The sequence below is a fragment of the Ptychodera flava genome, chromosome 11 (assembly GCF_041260155.1).
Source record: "Ptychodera flava strain L36383 chromosome 11, AS_Pfla_20210202, whole genome shotgun sequence".
Taxonomy (NCBI): domain Eukaryota; kingdom Metazoa; phylum Hemichordata; class Enteropneusta; family Ptychoderidae; genus Ptychodera; species Ptychodera flava.
The window spans coordinates 36672413-36686711 of NC_091938.1; the positions used below are offsets into that span (position 1 = coordinate 36672413).

Below are 14299 nucleotides of genomic sequence, written 5' to 3' on the forward strand. Positions count from 1 at the left end.
AAACAAGTTGAGCCCCCAGGATATTTTGGTAACATTTGCATGTACGTATTTCCTTACTTTTGGACACATCAATGAAGCATGAAGAGGCATAAATTAACAATGGAGCTGGGCCCTCAGGCTGCACAGTGAATCAAATCTGTTTGAAGAGTGAATTTGCTTTTCAAACATAGGTATCCAATATCCTACTCCTGAACTAGTACGCCTCATGGAACAAATAATTATAAAGTTCAGGCAGCATATCACATAAATTAATATTGTGAAACTTATGAACAAAGCTATAATACATTTTAAAAGTGTCAAATCTTTCACTTATTTGCATCCTTCTGTTCTGTCATTCAGTCAAAAACAAACAACATTGTTTAACTTCAAAGCCACATCTTGTTTGATTGCAAATTAAAAAGGAAAGTACACTGCCGTGTTATTACACATCATCACACAGTATGTTTGACAAATCAATACATTAGAGTTGCTTGGCACAATTTCCAAAAGACTCTCCCACGATCAAAGACTGAATGCTTCTTCAGGAGGATACGCTGACCCAACCATGAACTGCTAAAGAGTTTCACTGAGGGGTCTAATCCTCACACAGGTGTCCTGCATCACGGTCACATCCGTCGTTAAGAGGTTGACAAACCCCACTAACAGTGCCAGACAAAATCTGATATTATACTACAACAACAGAAAACCTGAAAACTTTCTAGACTTCCAGTAAATGCATTTAGAGTATGTACACAGTGAGTACAGATGGGGAACAATGTGGAAGCGCTTTGTTTTCATGGAGTGGACATCTACAACCTTCCCAGTTTACAGACCTTGGAAGAATTACAATTCAGTTAAAACCGAGTAGAATTTGAACAGGGTGCACAGCCCAGGATGTGAGAAAGTCTAAACACAGAGAGTAGAAAGAGGTTTCTACCAGGGAACCACAATGCACACTTTGTTCATAAACTGATCTGCAGTACTCTATTGGCAGATGTTTGAATGCTGTGCATACAGAAATGATTTGTTTTGATATGACACACCCACTCCGGAGCCAATGAGTACATGTTTGGTTTTCATGTCACTTTCCTCAGTTGAGGGAGAACATATTTGGATGTGGTACTCAACAGAGTAGAAAAATATTTGTCTTAACAAAAATTTACTTTAATTGAGTCCTAAATTGGCATTGAAGTTCACCATATATGATGAGACATGCATTGTGAAACATTTGACAAAAAGTTGAACCATTTTAAACCTTTTGTCAGCAGTCTATTGTCCATCCATGAGTCCTCAACTCTCCGCCTCTCCATCTGGTTAACAATCAGAATTTTGCTGCAGTGGTATGGGGGTCAAGTGACTGTGCTTGTCTGTGACAGATTTGAAAAAGTTTCCAAAAAGTGAGACTGTGGCAGATAGCAATATCATGAGATGTTCTGACTTCATTGACTCACACTAGGCTTTTCTGAAAAGCGGTCACTTGTTTACGACATAATTGGCAGCTATTAGCAGTGATTTGTCAACAGTTATCACAAGCGTGTTTACAGACCGTCTTGCCAAACAAACTTAGACATACACCAGGCAGTAACACTTTCCATTAAAATTGTGTTCATCTTCACAATTTTACCATTAGACCTCAATCATCAAAGCCTCAACGTCACATGTCAGCAGAGAAAAGGAAAGAGAACAGCTTGCCATCTCTTAAAATCTCAGGAAACCATGATGTTCTACTTCAAAGGAACAATTACAGTATAGTTTCTTTTTGTCCATATTATAAGTATGTTGAAATACAAAGTATTTTCCTCACCAAGCAGAGTTTCTGAACTTACCATGCACAAACACAGCTCTTTGTGTACAGAATGCAATGTTATGTTGACAAATGAAGTCTGGGATGAGTAATACAGCAACTCGATGTCAACAGCGGTACTGGACATTACACACGTACACAGGTTGTGCTGAACAGTTAAACACCATGCATTCAACATGAATTCTGAAACTAGAACAAGGACCTATGTACAGATGGAACAAAAATACTGGAAAACATCGACCGCAAATCTTGGACTTGGAAAAGATTGATGGGGATTTCTTGTGGAGGTGTTACTGCTCTGTGTAAAACTCTACAAGAAATCAAGTCTGCTTGATTTAAGATAACTGAGAAGATTCAAATGCTTGACTCTTGAATAAACAGAAAGAATTGAAATATCAATCATAAGTGACAGACCAATATGTCATCTACATGCACACCAGAGTACAACAGATTATCAAACTGCATCTTGGGTAATAGGCTGGCAGCTTTGACGATAGCATTGCCAGCTGTAGGAAACACAGCAATGTCCATGGCTGTTTGTAGTGTATGTATGCACTTTGAGGTGCTGGGAGGTGTGTGTGGTTGTATATACAAAACTTATTTCCAGATCGTGCATATTTTTAATGACTTTGGGCACTTTGCATTAAAATCATCCCTGCTGCAAGAACTGTACCATTACATATCTCCATCTTCATGAAATAAGTAGAGTTCAGCTCAATCTTTTGACCAAAATTAGTCAGGACTATTTTGCATGAATATTATGACAAACTCCATTGGATGACCTTGCTGGAAGACATATATCAAAACTCATTATCTCTCACGAAAAAAACAAGCAAATAAAAATGCATTAATCACCAAAAAAAAATAAAGAAATAAAAATTATAACTTTAAAATAATAAATAAATAAACACCATAGTTTCAAAATGCAAAACAAAGCCTTTTTTTATGTAGTGACAAAGGATGGGTTAAATTTTACCAGTAAAGGAAACGGAGCAAAATACATTGGACAGATGTGAAAATTAAAATTGCTTCATCCTCGAGGCCACACATTGTAATTGATGATTGCTGTGTATCTGTGCGTTTGATGTTCCTCCGTAACACCCACGGCAATGACACTACTCACAGAAAAAGTAACCCTCCCATGACAGCAGAGCAGTAACCTCCGGGTGTAATTGATAAAACATAAGAAAGACAAGTACACAAAGTTTTTAATATTTCAAATTTCTGAAAGTGATCTTCCTACTTGGTTGCAGAGGATAGTTTAGCTCACATTCAAAAGGAACTCACGTTCTTTCACAAAATAAAACAGAATTAGATTTTCAAAGATCTTCGTACAGACTATGATCATTTTCTTTTCAGTTTATTATCTGATGGATGACAAAGTTGTACTGATCTCTTTTATGTGTGATTTACTTGGCAAGCATTGTGTCTCAGTTAAATCTCAGACGCTTCCATTTAAAGTAAATAGCAAAGTTGGAAAGAAAATTCACATCTCTCTGATCTTATGATCTGAAAATCAAACTGAATAATTCTTATTCTTTGTTCTATAGATTCAAAATGGAACATACGTGCTCATGATGAACTATCAACTGGTGTAAAAAGTGAATTCTTTCCAACACTCAACCTGACTTGAAAACCAAGATCATGGTTCAAGATTTTTTCTTCATCCTGAAACATTCTCACTCTTTCAAATACTTTGAAGAGAGAAGTAAAATGACGTTGCTACTGGTTCTCTGATTCATCATACGTCTGAAAAGTTACAGTAAATTAAAAAAAATTCAATTCATCTTGTTATGTTGTCATTTGACAAACTAATTTTAGTTCATTAAGTTTTAACTCTCACAGGAACAAACAAAATAACGTCGGCAGATGTGGAAACATGATCAGAAGAAATTATTTTAGAAGATTCACTGTGGAGATGTCAATGGACAACTCAACTCTCTCATCAAAAATTCATCAAAAAATGCTGCTTCATTGCTTGCTCAGAGAAATTACATCAAAGCTTAACTGCCCATATCAGCTACTTTATTAGATTTTAATTTTGAAAATAACACTTTGAGGAATTATTACCTCATACCATGAGTTGTGATAACTTTTTCCTCACCTTTTCTCAGATATACAAGACCTCTGAACTACAAAGTGCTCACGTCTGTTACATTAAAGCGTTTGAGAAAGTAATAAAGCAATACAGGTGTGAGTCATTGCAAGTTGTTAGAGAGAACCGCTTTCTGCAAAATAGAGTTTGTGTTTACCCTGCAGCGTTTTCATATACACATCCATTTTTGGCTAGATCAGTCTTAGCCTGTATGTGGCAAGTCCATGCACCTGCCCAATGTGTTCCTTCAATTTTCTGCTTTTAGAAACTAATCTAGGAATAATCTTCCACTGTCATTAATGAAATTGGAAGATAACATGGTGATTATTACTATTACATAATTCAAAAAATTGACGATAATAAGATTTGATGGCCATAAAGTGTGAAAAATTTTTTCACCCTGGATGTATAAATTATAAGTATTGTCTGGTTTCAACCATCTTTTCTCGATGATGTCATTTGTCAGCCATAGCGTTGCAAAAAAGTGACATAATCTTGATTTGGAATGACTTCGGAAGTGGTATCTGATATTGATTTTCAAAAGGGTGGCAGCCTCATGGTATGCAAAGTAAGATGAGATGATCACACGAAAGATAATAAACCAGAGTCTCGGTATCTGTGTTCATCATAACATCTGCAATTATTGACAGGGCGTGAGATTATTTGTAACTCTATCCAGATTCATCCAATAATTGCTGATCAAAAATCCCTAACAGTGGTTGCAGCTTACTCATTTTGCCAGCTGTCTTCAATTATCCATGTCCAATTAGGACAAATAGAACCCAGGTACCGCAATGCCCAACACTGTAACTAATCATTAGAAAATCACCTCGCACTGTTGTTGAAGAAATTGGGAGCTGTGACCTGTAATGAGCAGGCTATAAGGGAGGAGTGTTGGGAATAAAGTAAGATAAAATGAATGATAGAAATACAGAAAGTAGTTCTTATACCTGATGTAGAATTTGGCCTAGTTGTCATTGGTCTGGTTACTTGTTAATCAGGCAGACCAAATACTTCATTTAATGTATTCATTCAAGTAACGATGTTACGATAGAGGTCAATTTTTTGTGATATTGACAATTCTGATGCAAAAGGGTCAGGATAATACTGAAAAAAAAAACGATGAAAAAAGCTTAAAGCAGAAAATGGACAACAGAAGAGGTCAATGAGTAAACAGAAATCTACTGACAGTCACTCACTGTTGTACATGAGCAAGTTCAAATCACAGAACAACACAGATGGAAGTGACTTCATCACGCAGTGTAGACAAGAATGCATTCGATTTCAGCCTCCAGGGAAAACGATCCAATTTACTCAGAATTGGAACAACTGAGCTGGGCAAGCAATGGTACAATAACTTGATACACCAGGTAAAGGTTACCAAAACAACTTTGTGTCTAGTCACAACATCACAGCATGTTCTGGACAAAATGCAGGAAACTTGACCCGCTGTAATAATGAGGTTCCTTGCTTCTTATAACCATACATGGGCCAGCAAATTCACCTTCAAAACATTTGTGCAAAATATCATTTGGTTCAGCCGCTGGCCGTACTTAGTTTTGCCACAATGGAGAGACCTTGAAACTTTTCACCACAAATGGAATGGTCAGATATTAACAAAGGCTTACATGGAGAAAGTGTTTATGACAACTCCGAATGAGAAATAATTGAAAAACTATAACAAAATAACACTTCAAGTCAGGATAAACTGAGGATGAATACATCATTGAAGATGTTACATTGCAATTTTTTGATTCTTCATAAAAATCTGCCAAGTATGCTATCACGTAGATCAGTTATTGTATGCATCTCACATAGAAATGACAAAGCTAACAGTCATAGCCTGGCTGAGTTTCAGAATTGTTCCTACAAATCACTTCTATTTTTTCTGAGTTTAAGGAATTGTTTTACCAAAAAGCCACAAAAGTCAGCCACAAATACAACACCTTTCCATTAAATCTTTCTAAATATTCAATCGGTGATGATATTCCTGTTGTTTCATCCACAGCTTGTTCTAGCATTTTATATCTGCCGACGACCATCCAATCTGATAAAATTATTTGGTAAATTTTCCTGGTTCTTAACAAGTTTTTTTTGTTACTTTAATTACCTTACCAAGAAATCTGATGTACACCTATTTTCCCTGTGGTTTAAAAGTACATTGAAACACAGGAGATGATCAAGATGACATAATTCCCAAATTGGGTAAAGATTCTGACACTGTACCTCAGGTCCAACAACAAAGAATATCTGAACAACTCATTCACTTTAATCATGGGTCTCTATGTCATGCCTATCTCTATCTCTACTGTTTCTTCTACAGATTTCCCACAATATAAAGTGAAATTATCCAGCAACTGTGATTGCATCTTAAAGATCTCATCAAAAATTTTCAAAACATATACTATACAACTGATGCTAACAATGATAATAAATACTGGAAACCTGGTCTTTAGCAGCAGGCAATACAGACAAACATAATTTGCAATACACTGATGTTTGTGAGAGTATCAATGCTGACTTTGTTTCTGTCGAACAAAAAGTCTTGAGTGTGATAGGGAGGGAAGATGGAACAAAATGGCTGTCATGGCTCCTAAGTACAATGAGAATGAATTTATAGTTCTATATTTGTCAAGAAATCTGCTTTATAGTCTGTTTTATGCCTTATAAATGTTTAAACAGACAACCTAGGTGACAGTTAATGTTTTAATGATAGACTGCAAAGCACTGCTCAGTAAGACATTTTTGTAAAATTATATGATTAGTTCACTGTAAATAAAGAGGTGATTAATATTTGCCATGTGTGCTTAAAAACACCAATTTGTTATTCTGTTTAATTGCCAGACCTGTAGTAACTTGGAGAATGCTTCACGAACCCTGCAAATTTATCATGGAGTTGATGTAGACGTAGATGAATAGATGAGTTTTCATGTTGAAATGTACCCTGTTCTTCAATCTGGCTTTGTCAGAGAAATTGCATTTAGGAAAACGCTGATTAAATACGCTATGAGAAGATTGGCTATCCATTCCAATAGACAGTGGTAAGAACGGAGCAGGAAATTGTAGGATGGTTTGTTGGATGTCGGCCATCTGTAATGGTTGCCGCTGACAAACCTTCATTGCTGTATACTCGGACTGTGCATTGAGCCAATATGACTCTGATTGATTTGTGTAAGTCACTCCAGAGGAGACGCTGGACAACAGATCAGACGTGAAGTTTAAAAGTGATGGAAGTCTGGTCAGCCCATGATATGTCAAGCTGCAAGTCATTTGTAACACTTGACAAAAATAATAGCAAAGGAAAGTTATGGGTTGGTGATCTTGATGTTAATACAGTAGGACCTCCATGTTGAAAAACAAGGTGTTACATGTAACCTTCGCAATACAATGCAGTGTGTGCAGTTAGAATAGTTTACAACTTAGCTGACAAATGACTCCTAGACAAACTCAAAATTCAGTGATCAACAGTAAACATTGAGTATTACAGACTACGATGACATGTTGAAAACCAGGCATTTTTAACATTATTTGGGAGTGGACGAAAAATGTTATCTTATGAAGAGAAAAAACAAAAAATGTATCAACAGTTACACCTGATGTACTTGAAGCCAGGTTTAACTGATGTTAACTGTATATAGCAAAAGTACAAGCTGGCATTGTCTGAACAATATACATTGCTGACCGTTGAAGTTTGTGAAGAGAATGTACAAGTATAAAACAACTTTAGTCTAACAGAACTGAGCGACTTGTATGGAATATCTGCAGTGACCAATCTGAGCTGATATTGTACGGTGATTTGGAAAATGCAGCATGCCCTATCACGCTGGCTGGGAAAAAATCACAGAGCTACAGCTGATACTGTGATGTAAGCTATTGCATGTCATGATGGGAAAGTTGGTGATGTTTAAGACTGCAATAGTTAAAGTAGGCTTGTACAGATGATTCTCCCTAAAGCCTTTAAGTTTCTATTTCTCAAGAGAATAGAGAGCCTGTGCTAGCCAATGTCATGTCGAAATGCAATACTGTTGTACACATGCATTGAGAATTACCATCCTAATTCGAGGCCAGACACAAAACTGTACGGATCCATTGATCTTCTGTACAATAACCCTGCCATTTTAATTCCACTCCAATCTTGTTCCATAATCAGGTCTCATCGCAGCTGATTGAAATTAACACGGCAGACAGACACCGATCCCCCAACTCATTATGGGGTACTTGTAAGGGGGGCATTCAACTCCCCTCACCCTTTAAGCCATTTCAAAATATTTTCAAAGAAAACAAGGAGGGCGGCCAGACAGAAGTGAGAGCGTGGGGTCTCCCGACGCATTCTCGGATTTGCTAAACAAAAATAAAGCACCTGGTAAAATGAAATGACCTTGAATAGATGGACAATGAATATGAACCTGAAATTAATCTGTCGGCATATGTGTGATGTGGGTGTAGCAATTTTGGGATTATGAGGTTAACAACCTAACGAGGGAGTCTGTTGAATTTGTGAGGTTTCCGACCAGTGGAGGGGACAGAGAAGCAATGAACAGAGGGCCTTGTTTGAACAGCAGATTATTAGGAATGAGAAGCCCTAATGGTTTGATGAACAGTTCCTGAGTGTTTCACCCTACTTTCATTTCACTGTTGATTTTACGTGCGATTCTCCTGCCATTTTTATTTGTTCTTCATCTATGCTGTGACAAGAAAAAAGACTAAACTCACTCTGTCTGGAACATTTGGCAAACCAGTAGCCCTGACGATGCAGTCAAAAAGAGTTCATACAAACACGGTTTAGGATCATTCAGAGCTTGGATTCACACAGATAGATGTTGAGAGTCACACTTATATGGGCACAAGCAAACGCAGTACACATGTTCACTCAAACCAGTGTAGACACACACTCATGGACAACTACCGTTGGATACCATACAAAAGTATATATAAACTACATATATTCCCCTTTAGTAACAGTGTCTTTCATCAAACAATGTGAAAATTGCATACAAGCACATATATGGTATCTTCTTGTGCGTGAATAGACCTAAAAACTACAGAAATACAGGTGAAATGGTCGGGATAAACATGTCCTGAACTATTTACAACTGGAATCATTTCATCTGTTTTAAAACAGAAGACATAGCAGTGTATAATTGACAATACAATCTCAAATTAATCAAGTGAGCTCATTTCTCAATCAATCTTTACAGTCTGTTTGTTTGACTGACTGATTGACTGACAGCGTCACTGACTGTTGTTCTTTGTCTTATCTGCTAGTCTGTTAGCCTAGATTCTATTCGTCAGCTTGCCTCCGTACCTCCGTAGTCCCCTAGTTTTGACAGTCTGTTGTCTCTCTCCTGTTTCTTTCTCTGTCAGTCTGTCTCTCTCTCTGTCCATCTGTCTCTGTCAGTCTGTCTCTGTCTCTGTCCATCTGTCTCTGTCAGTCTGTCTCTCTCTCTCTGTCCATCTGTCTCTGTCAGTCTGTCTCTGTCTCTGTCCATCTTTCTCTGTCAGTCTGTCTCTCTCTCTGTCCATCTCTCTTTGTCCTTCTGTCTCTTCCTCAATTTCCTTGATCTCTGAACTAATCAGTCACACATCTCTCCTTGACCTTCAATCTCCCAGCCCTTCCTCTGTATCACATTGTCATCCTTTGTTTTCATTTCACTCACACATTTCCTCTGAATCATCTCCCGCTTTCTCTCCATCTTTGCTGCTCTTTACTTCCTCTATTTCCTGTTTTCATTCTTCCTGTCTGCAAGTCTGTAGGTCAGATCCGTCTCCCCATCCCTTCTTTTCCCTACCCCCCCCCCCAATCTAAACTTTTCTATGGTTTGATCCATTTGGCTTTGCATGTATGCATCTCACTTACCTGCAAGGCTTAACGCATTGTTGTAAATTTCTATATTCTTGTCGGTACCCTCATGTCGTTCATCTCAGGCTGAAGTTTGATGCCGGGAACACAGAAGATCGACGCCACTGCAGACAAAGAAGAAATTTCTCACCATTAAAGTAACTGAGACAGAGCAAACATACAGACACAAAGCTTTATTCCTCAAAAGCTGTTCCTCCATACAGTAATAGCGATTCCTTTATTTGAAGCACATAAAATACTTTCTTCTTCTTCTTCATGTTGAAAACAAAAATATTATTTGGGTCATAGAAGTTTTGTACTTTTGAGCTTGAAATGAAATTATCATAGTATTTCACGTCTTATCTGGACGGTGATTTAGAGGGATTGTGGTGATGATTAAATTCACAACAATGGTCGGCATGAGCAAATAACCCCACTACCAACTGCTTTCCTCTCTCAGCCAATCATTTGCAATATTGAGTGGAACAAAAACTGTATTGCAACAAGGGGGCTGATGGTCTGAAGTTACACCAGGACACCCTCTAAGTTCTCTGTCCACAGATAAAATCCAATAAGAGCACTGATAACACACAAAGCTCAAGTCAATTAACAGTGGTCAAAATACAAAGGCTTTTATAAAGGCAAGTACCAATGGCAACTCAGAGAACATTGACCAGACTTTGTTATTCATGGCAAAATCCAATTGACAATTGTCTCAACATTCATATGAACATGAGTTCAACAAAAAAAACATGAGGTGCTGTCAAGGCGAGGGTGTAATAAAAATCTTATTTCCCAAATGAGATACAAAATGGGTCAATATTGAAGGAAAATTGTTGGCCATTCTAGAGATTTACAGCTCTGTAGGCCTGTGACCAAACAGAAATGACTGGATTTTGAGGCACTGTGTGCCATAAATCTTTCATGGCTGTCACGGCAGATCACATCACACCTTATCATATCATCTGTTTACATGATACTTGATATCACACACAGAAGTCATATTTTCCATCCCACAGAATCTGAAGCATTCACAAAGTTGTATCAGCAAGCCATATCACATCACATCTGCTCCGTATCATAAGAAAGCAAACACCGCCACATGCTATGTTTGTATTACAAATCATACTGCAAAATCCACTATCCGCATTCTGTTCGACTGCATATCTGGGTTTCATGTCCCACCATTGTCAGCGGGAACACAATTCATCTACCCAGCCATTCACGCTGCACAGAAGGACCAATGGGAAGCTATCTCTTATCTGTAGTATTGTCAGTTTGCCTCTGGATATTTTATCCTGACAGTTTAGTACAGTCTGCGGAAATACAGTCAGGAACTGAGTAGCCCTGTTACAGTTGCAAATCGGAAGGAACTTCAGTATATTAACATGTAACCAATCCCACAGTGCTAAGATCAGACATAATGCCGCACAGACAGGGTTACACAATTGCTGCAACTTTTGATAATATTTTCGGCCGTTTTTGTTCCAGTTAAATACATTTGCTTCTTGTCCTATGCTGACATGAAAAATAGTTGCCTTGCTGCGATATTGTGTAAAATGTGCGATGTTTAGTATTGATCAATAAACTCTCTAAATCTTGACAAAAGTTCAGCCATCAACAATATCATTGGATGTTAAACACATATAGGATGTGTTGACTGGTTGAATCTAGACATTTTGACATCATTTTGTGAGTAGCAAGAGAAAATGTATTTCAGAAACATTATGGAAAATAAATCAAACGTTGCAGCACTGTTACTCAAGAGAATAACCGTGGTCACAGCGAATGGAGCTTGAAGATCCAACCGCATCCCTGAATGAACAGAGTTTGTCCTAAAATATCACTGTAACACATTGGGAAATGACAACCTGTTAACTTTCATTGTTTGAGAACTTGAAACAAAGGCCCATTGGTGTCAATCACAGTCCCTCAATGGGGCAGTGCGTAAATGAATGACATGTCATTATGAGTAAAGTGACACAACTATTAAATCACAAAGTACAAATAGCTGCAAAAACCATGACAGTAAAAACAGTTTGTTCAAAAATCTGGATTATCAATCTTATCAGGATAATCTGGCTGGTAAGGACCAAACATTAAACAAACTTTAGATTATCTTTTATACTTTAATCTTAAACCTGTTGACAGTTTGTTAGTCATCTTGATTATCTGTAAGACAGCTGATCCCCTTTAAGATGTATGTTGGCATAAGGATAGTTTACAATGTCTTTTAGCAAGCAAACAAATGTTTGTAGATATATTCAATCTTGTGAGTGATAGCTATAAAAGGTCATCTAAAACCATTGACAATGATGTATACATGGCAGTATAAGCATTTGACTGTCATATCCTACACAACCTCATCACAGTCTTTTGGAATACAACTTGGATGACTGTCAATATCATCATCAAGTATTGGCTGATCTGTGATGACAATAATGGCAGTGGAGACAGATTCAGTTTACAGTATCGGAGTAAGATGAAATCTCACAAAAGAAGTCAGAAGTCTTGAAGTGAAAGTAATCATGTTTCCCACACGATGGAAAATTATTAAGCCCTTTTTTGTTGAGAAAAAATAACCAATATTTGAAGTTTGGCAGCAGAGATTACACCTTCTATCAGTTCCTTTGTGAAAAAATCCACCTGGAGTATTTTTGTCCCTCTGAGCAGCTTATGCTAACTTCTGATATTAACTGATTAGGAGATAGCATAGACTTGAGGCAAGCACATATATTTCCATTGTAAGCATTTCTATAAGATTCTGCTTTACCCTGATAAGAGTTTTTCACTTAGTGGCACAAATCAGCTTTCAGGAAAGGTCAAATGAGCATGAATGCACGACATCGTCCTATGACAGTTGCATGTAGTCTATCCGATACCCTCAAATCAGATTCTATACAAGCCCTCTCCTAGATGTCTTTCATTCATTCTTTCTGTTTCACATCACACCAAAACTCTAAAAAGGCACGATTATTAGTAATTATTTTGTGGATTTCTGCTAATTGTTACATGATGAGCAAGGCAAGTTTTTTATCTGTAAAACACAATTTCACAAAGCAGGAGAACAACACATACATGCACTGAGTTTAGGGATTTACTCTTCACATGGAATTTCACAGAAATTTCCAAGCTCCCACTATGACAGATTATCACTGCGGGCAATTTTCAGTCAAAGGACCTTTCCCCCCTTGTCTTGAAGACACAGGATTATGGTTACTGCAGAGCCAAAAAGTGTAATCAAATTTCTTCAAAACACACTTCTCTTCATATTGCCTATCAGTGTTTGCAATCCTGAAATCAACAAAGAAACTAAGACTCCTAAAGACACGATTTATCCTTTTTTAAAATTAGATTCTGCATTATGAAATTGACACAAGCATCTTTTTCTAATGTGTTCTTTTAAATGTAGCACTTTTTCTACAGGAAAAAAAGCTATTTCTATTGGCTAACTGCAAGGCTACTTCAGTAATCTGTACAGATAATTCGTCTAACATATTTGGATAATACAGCTCATTGGAGGAAAGTTTAGAATTGGAGAAAAGTTTAGACAAATGAGTAACACACACACACAATAGATGCAGTGATCAATTCAAGGCTGTCTTTGGGCATGGATCAGAGATCTTAGAAAGATGGAACATCATATTGAATGGAACAACTTCAGGGTAATTGCACTGAAATCAAATTGGACCGGGTTACTTTATGGTGACCAAAATAAGAAAATTACCGCCAGTGGCTGGAAATCTTCACAATGAGCTGTGTAATGACCTAAATTCGACAAAAGATTTTCTCTTCTTTATGAAAATAGCTTTCCTGAGGTAAGATGTGCTTCATCAGTGGTGTATTTAGTGAAATTACAAGAACATCATGAATGCATCTTTCAGACATATTCTGTATTGATAACTGCATGTCTCATAGCCACCAAATATAGAGAACTTTGCATTCTGTTCAAACAATGACTATTGTCATCTTGGATACATACTGTGTGATCTCAGATTTTATTTATTAATTTTGATTTCTATTCATCCATTCAATTATTCACAAATCAAACGCATGATTTGAGGTATACCGGGAAAAACATTAACATCACTTCTCTGCCAGTTTGAAAAGAATTTAGAATGAAAATTCTGATTTGTCTCTTTAATTTCCACTATTGAGTGTTGGTTATTGGATCAGCTGTTGCAGTGAATTAAAATCAACTACGTTTATGAACATTTTGAAAATTTACATCCAGTTCTTCATGGCATTGCCTGATGATATGGTCAACCGTACTCCTTTCAAGCAACACAAAAATATGGCAAACAAAATCTACTTTTCATAATATACTTGCAAGTTAATACTGATGATATTCTATTCATTTATGAGGAATGTAATATTTCTTTTTTTACTTCGTTTTCCACAAAAATCTAATTGTTAAGGTATCAATATTTGGATTTGCAGAGGGTACTTAGAACATTTTTCAGTACTTTTTACAATAGAAATGCATATATGAGCACATTTTTGAAATATCTTAGAATGTTAACATACTGTTTGAGGTCAATGAAGAAACTTTGCATTATTCTGGTTGAAAATCCTCAATTTA

General features: G+C 37.0%; 1 protein-coding gene across 1 annotated transcript in view; it reads right to left on the bottom strand.

Annotated features, from left to right (window-relative positions):
• LOC139144186 (cyclin-dependent kinase 14-like) overlaps nt 1-14299 on the bottom strand; it is a 132661-nt gene that overhangs the window by 27481 nt on the left and 90881 nt on the right. Inside the window, exon 13 of the mRNA XM_070714836.1 lies at nt 9736-9842. Within this exon, the coding sequence (XP_070570937.1) occupies nt 9766-9842 (77 nt within the window). The 3' untranslated portion in view covers nt 9736-9765. The remainder of the gene's footprint in view (nt 1-9735; nt 9843-14299) is intronic.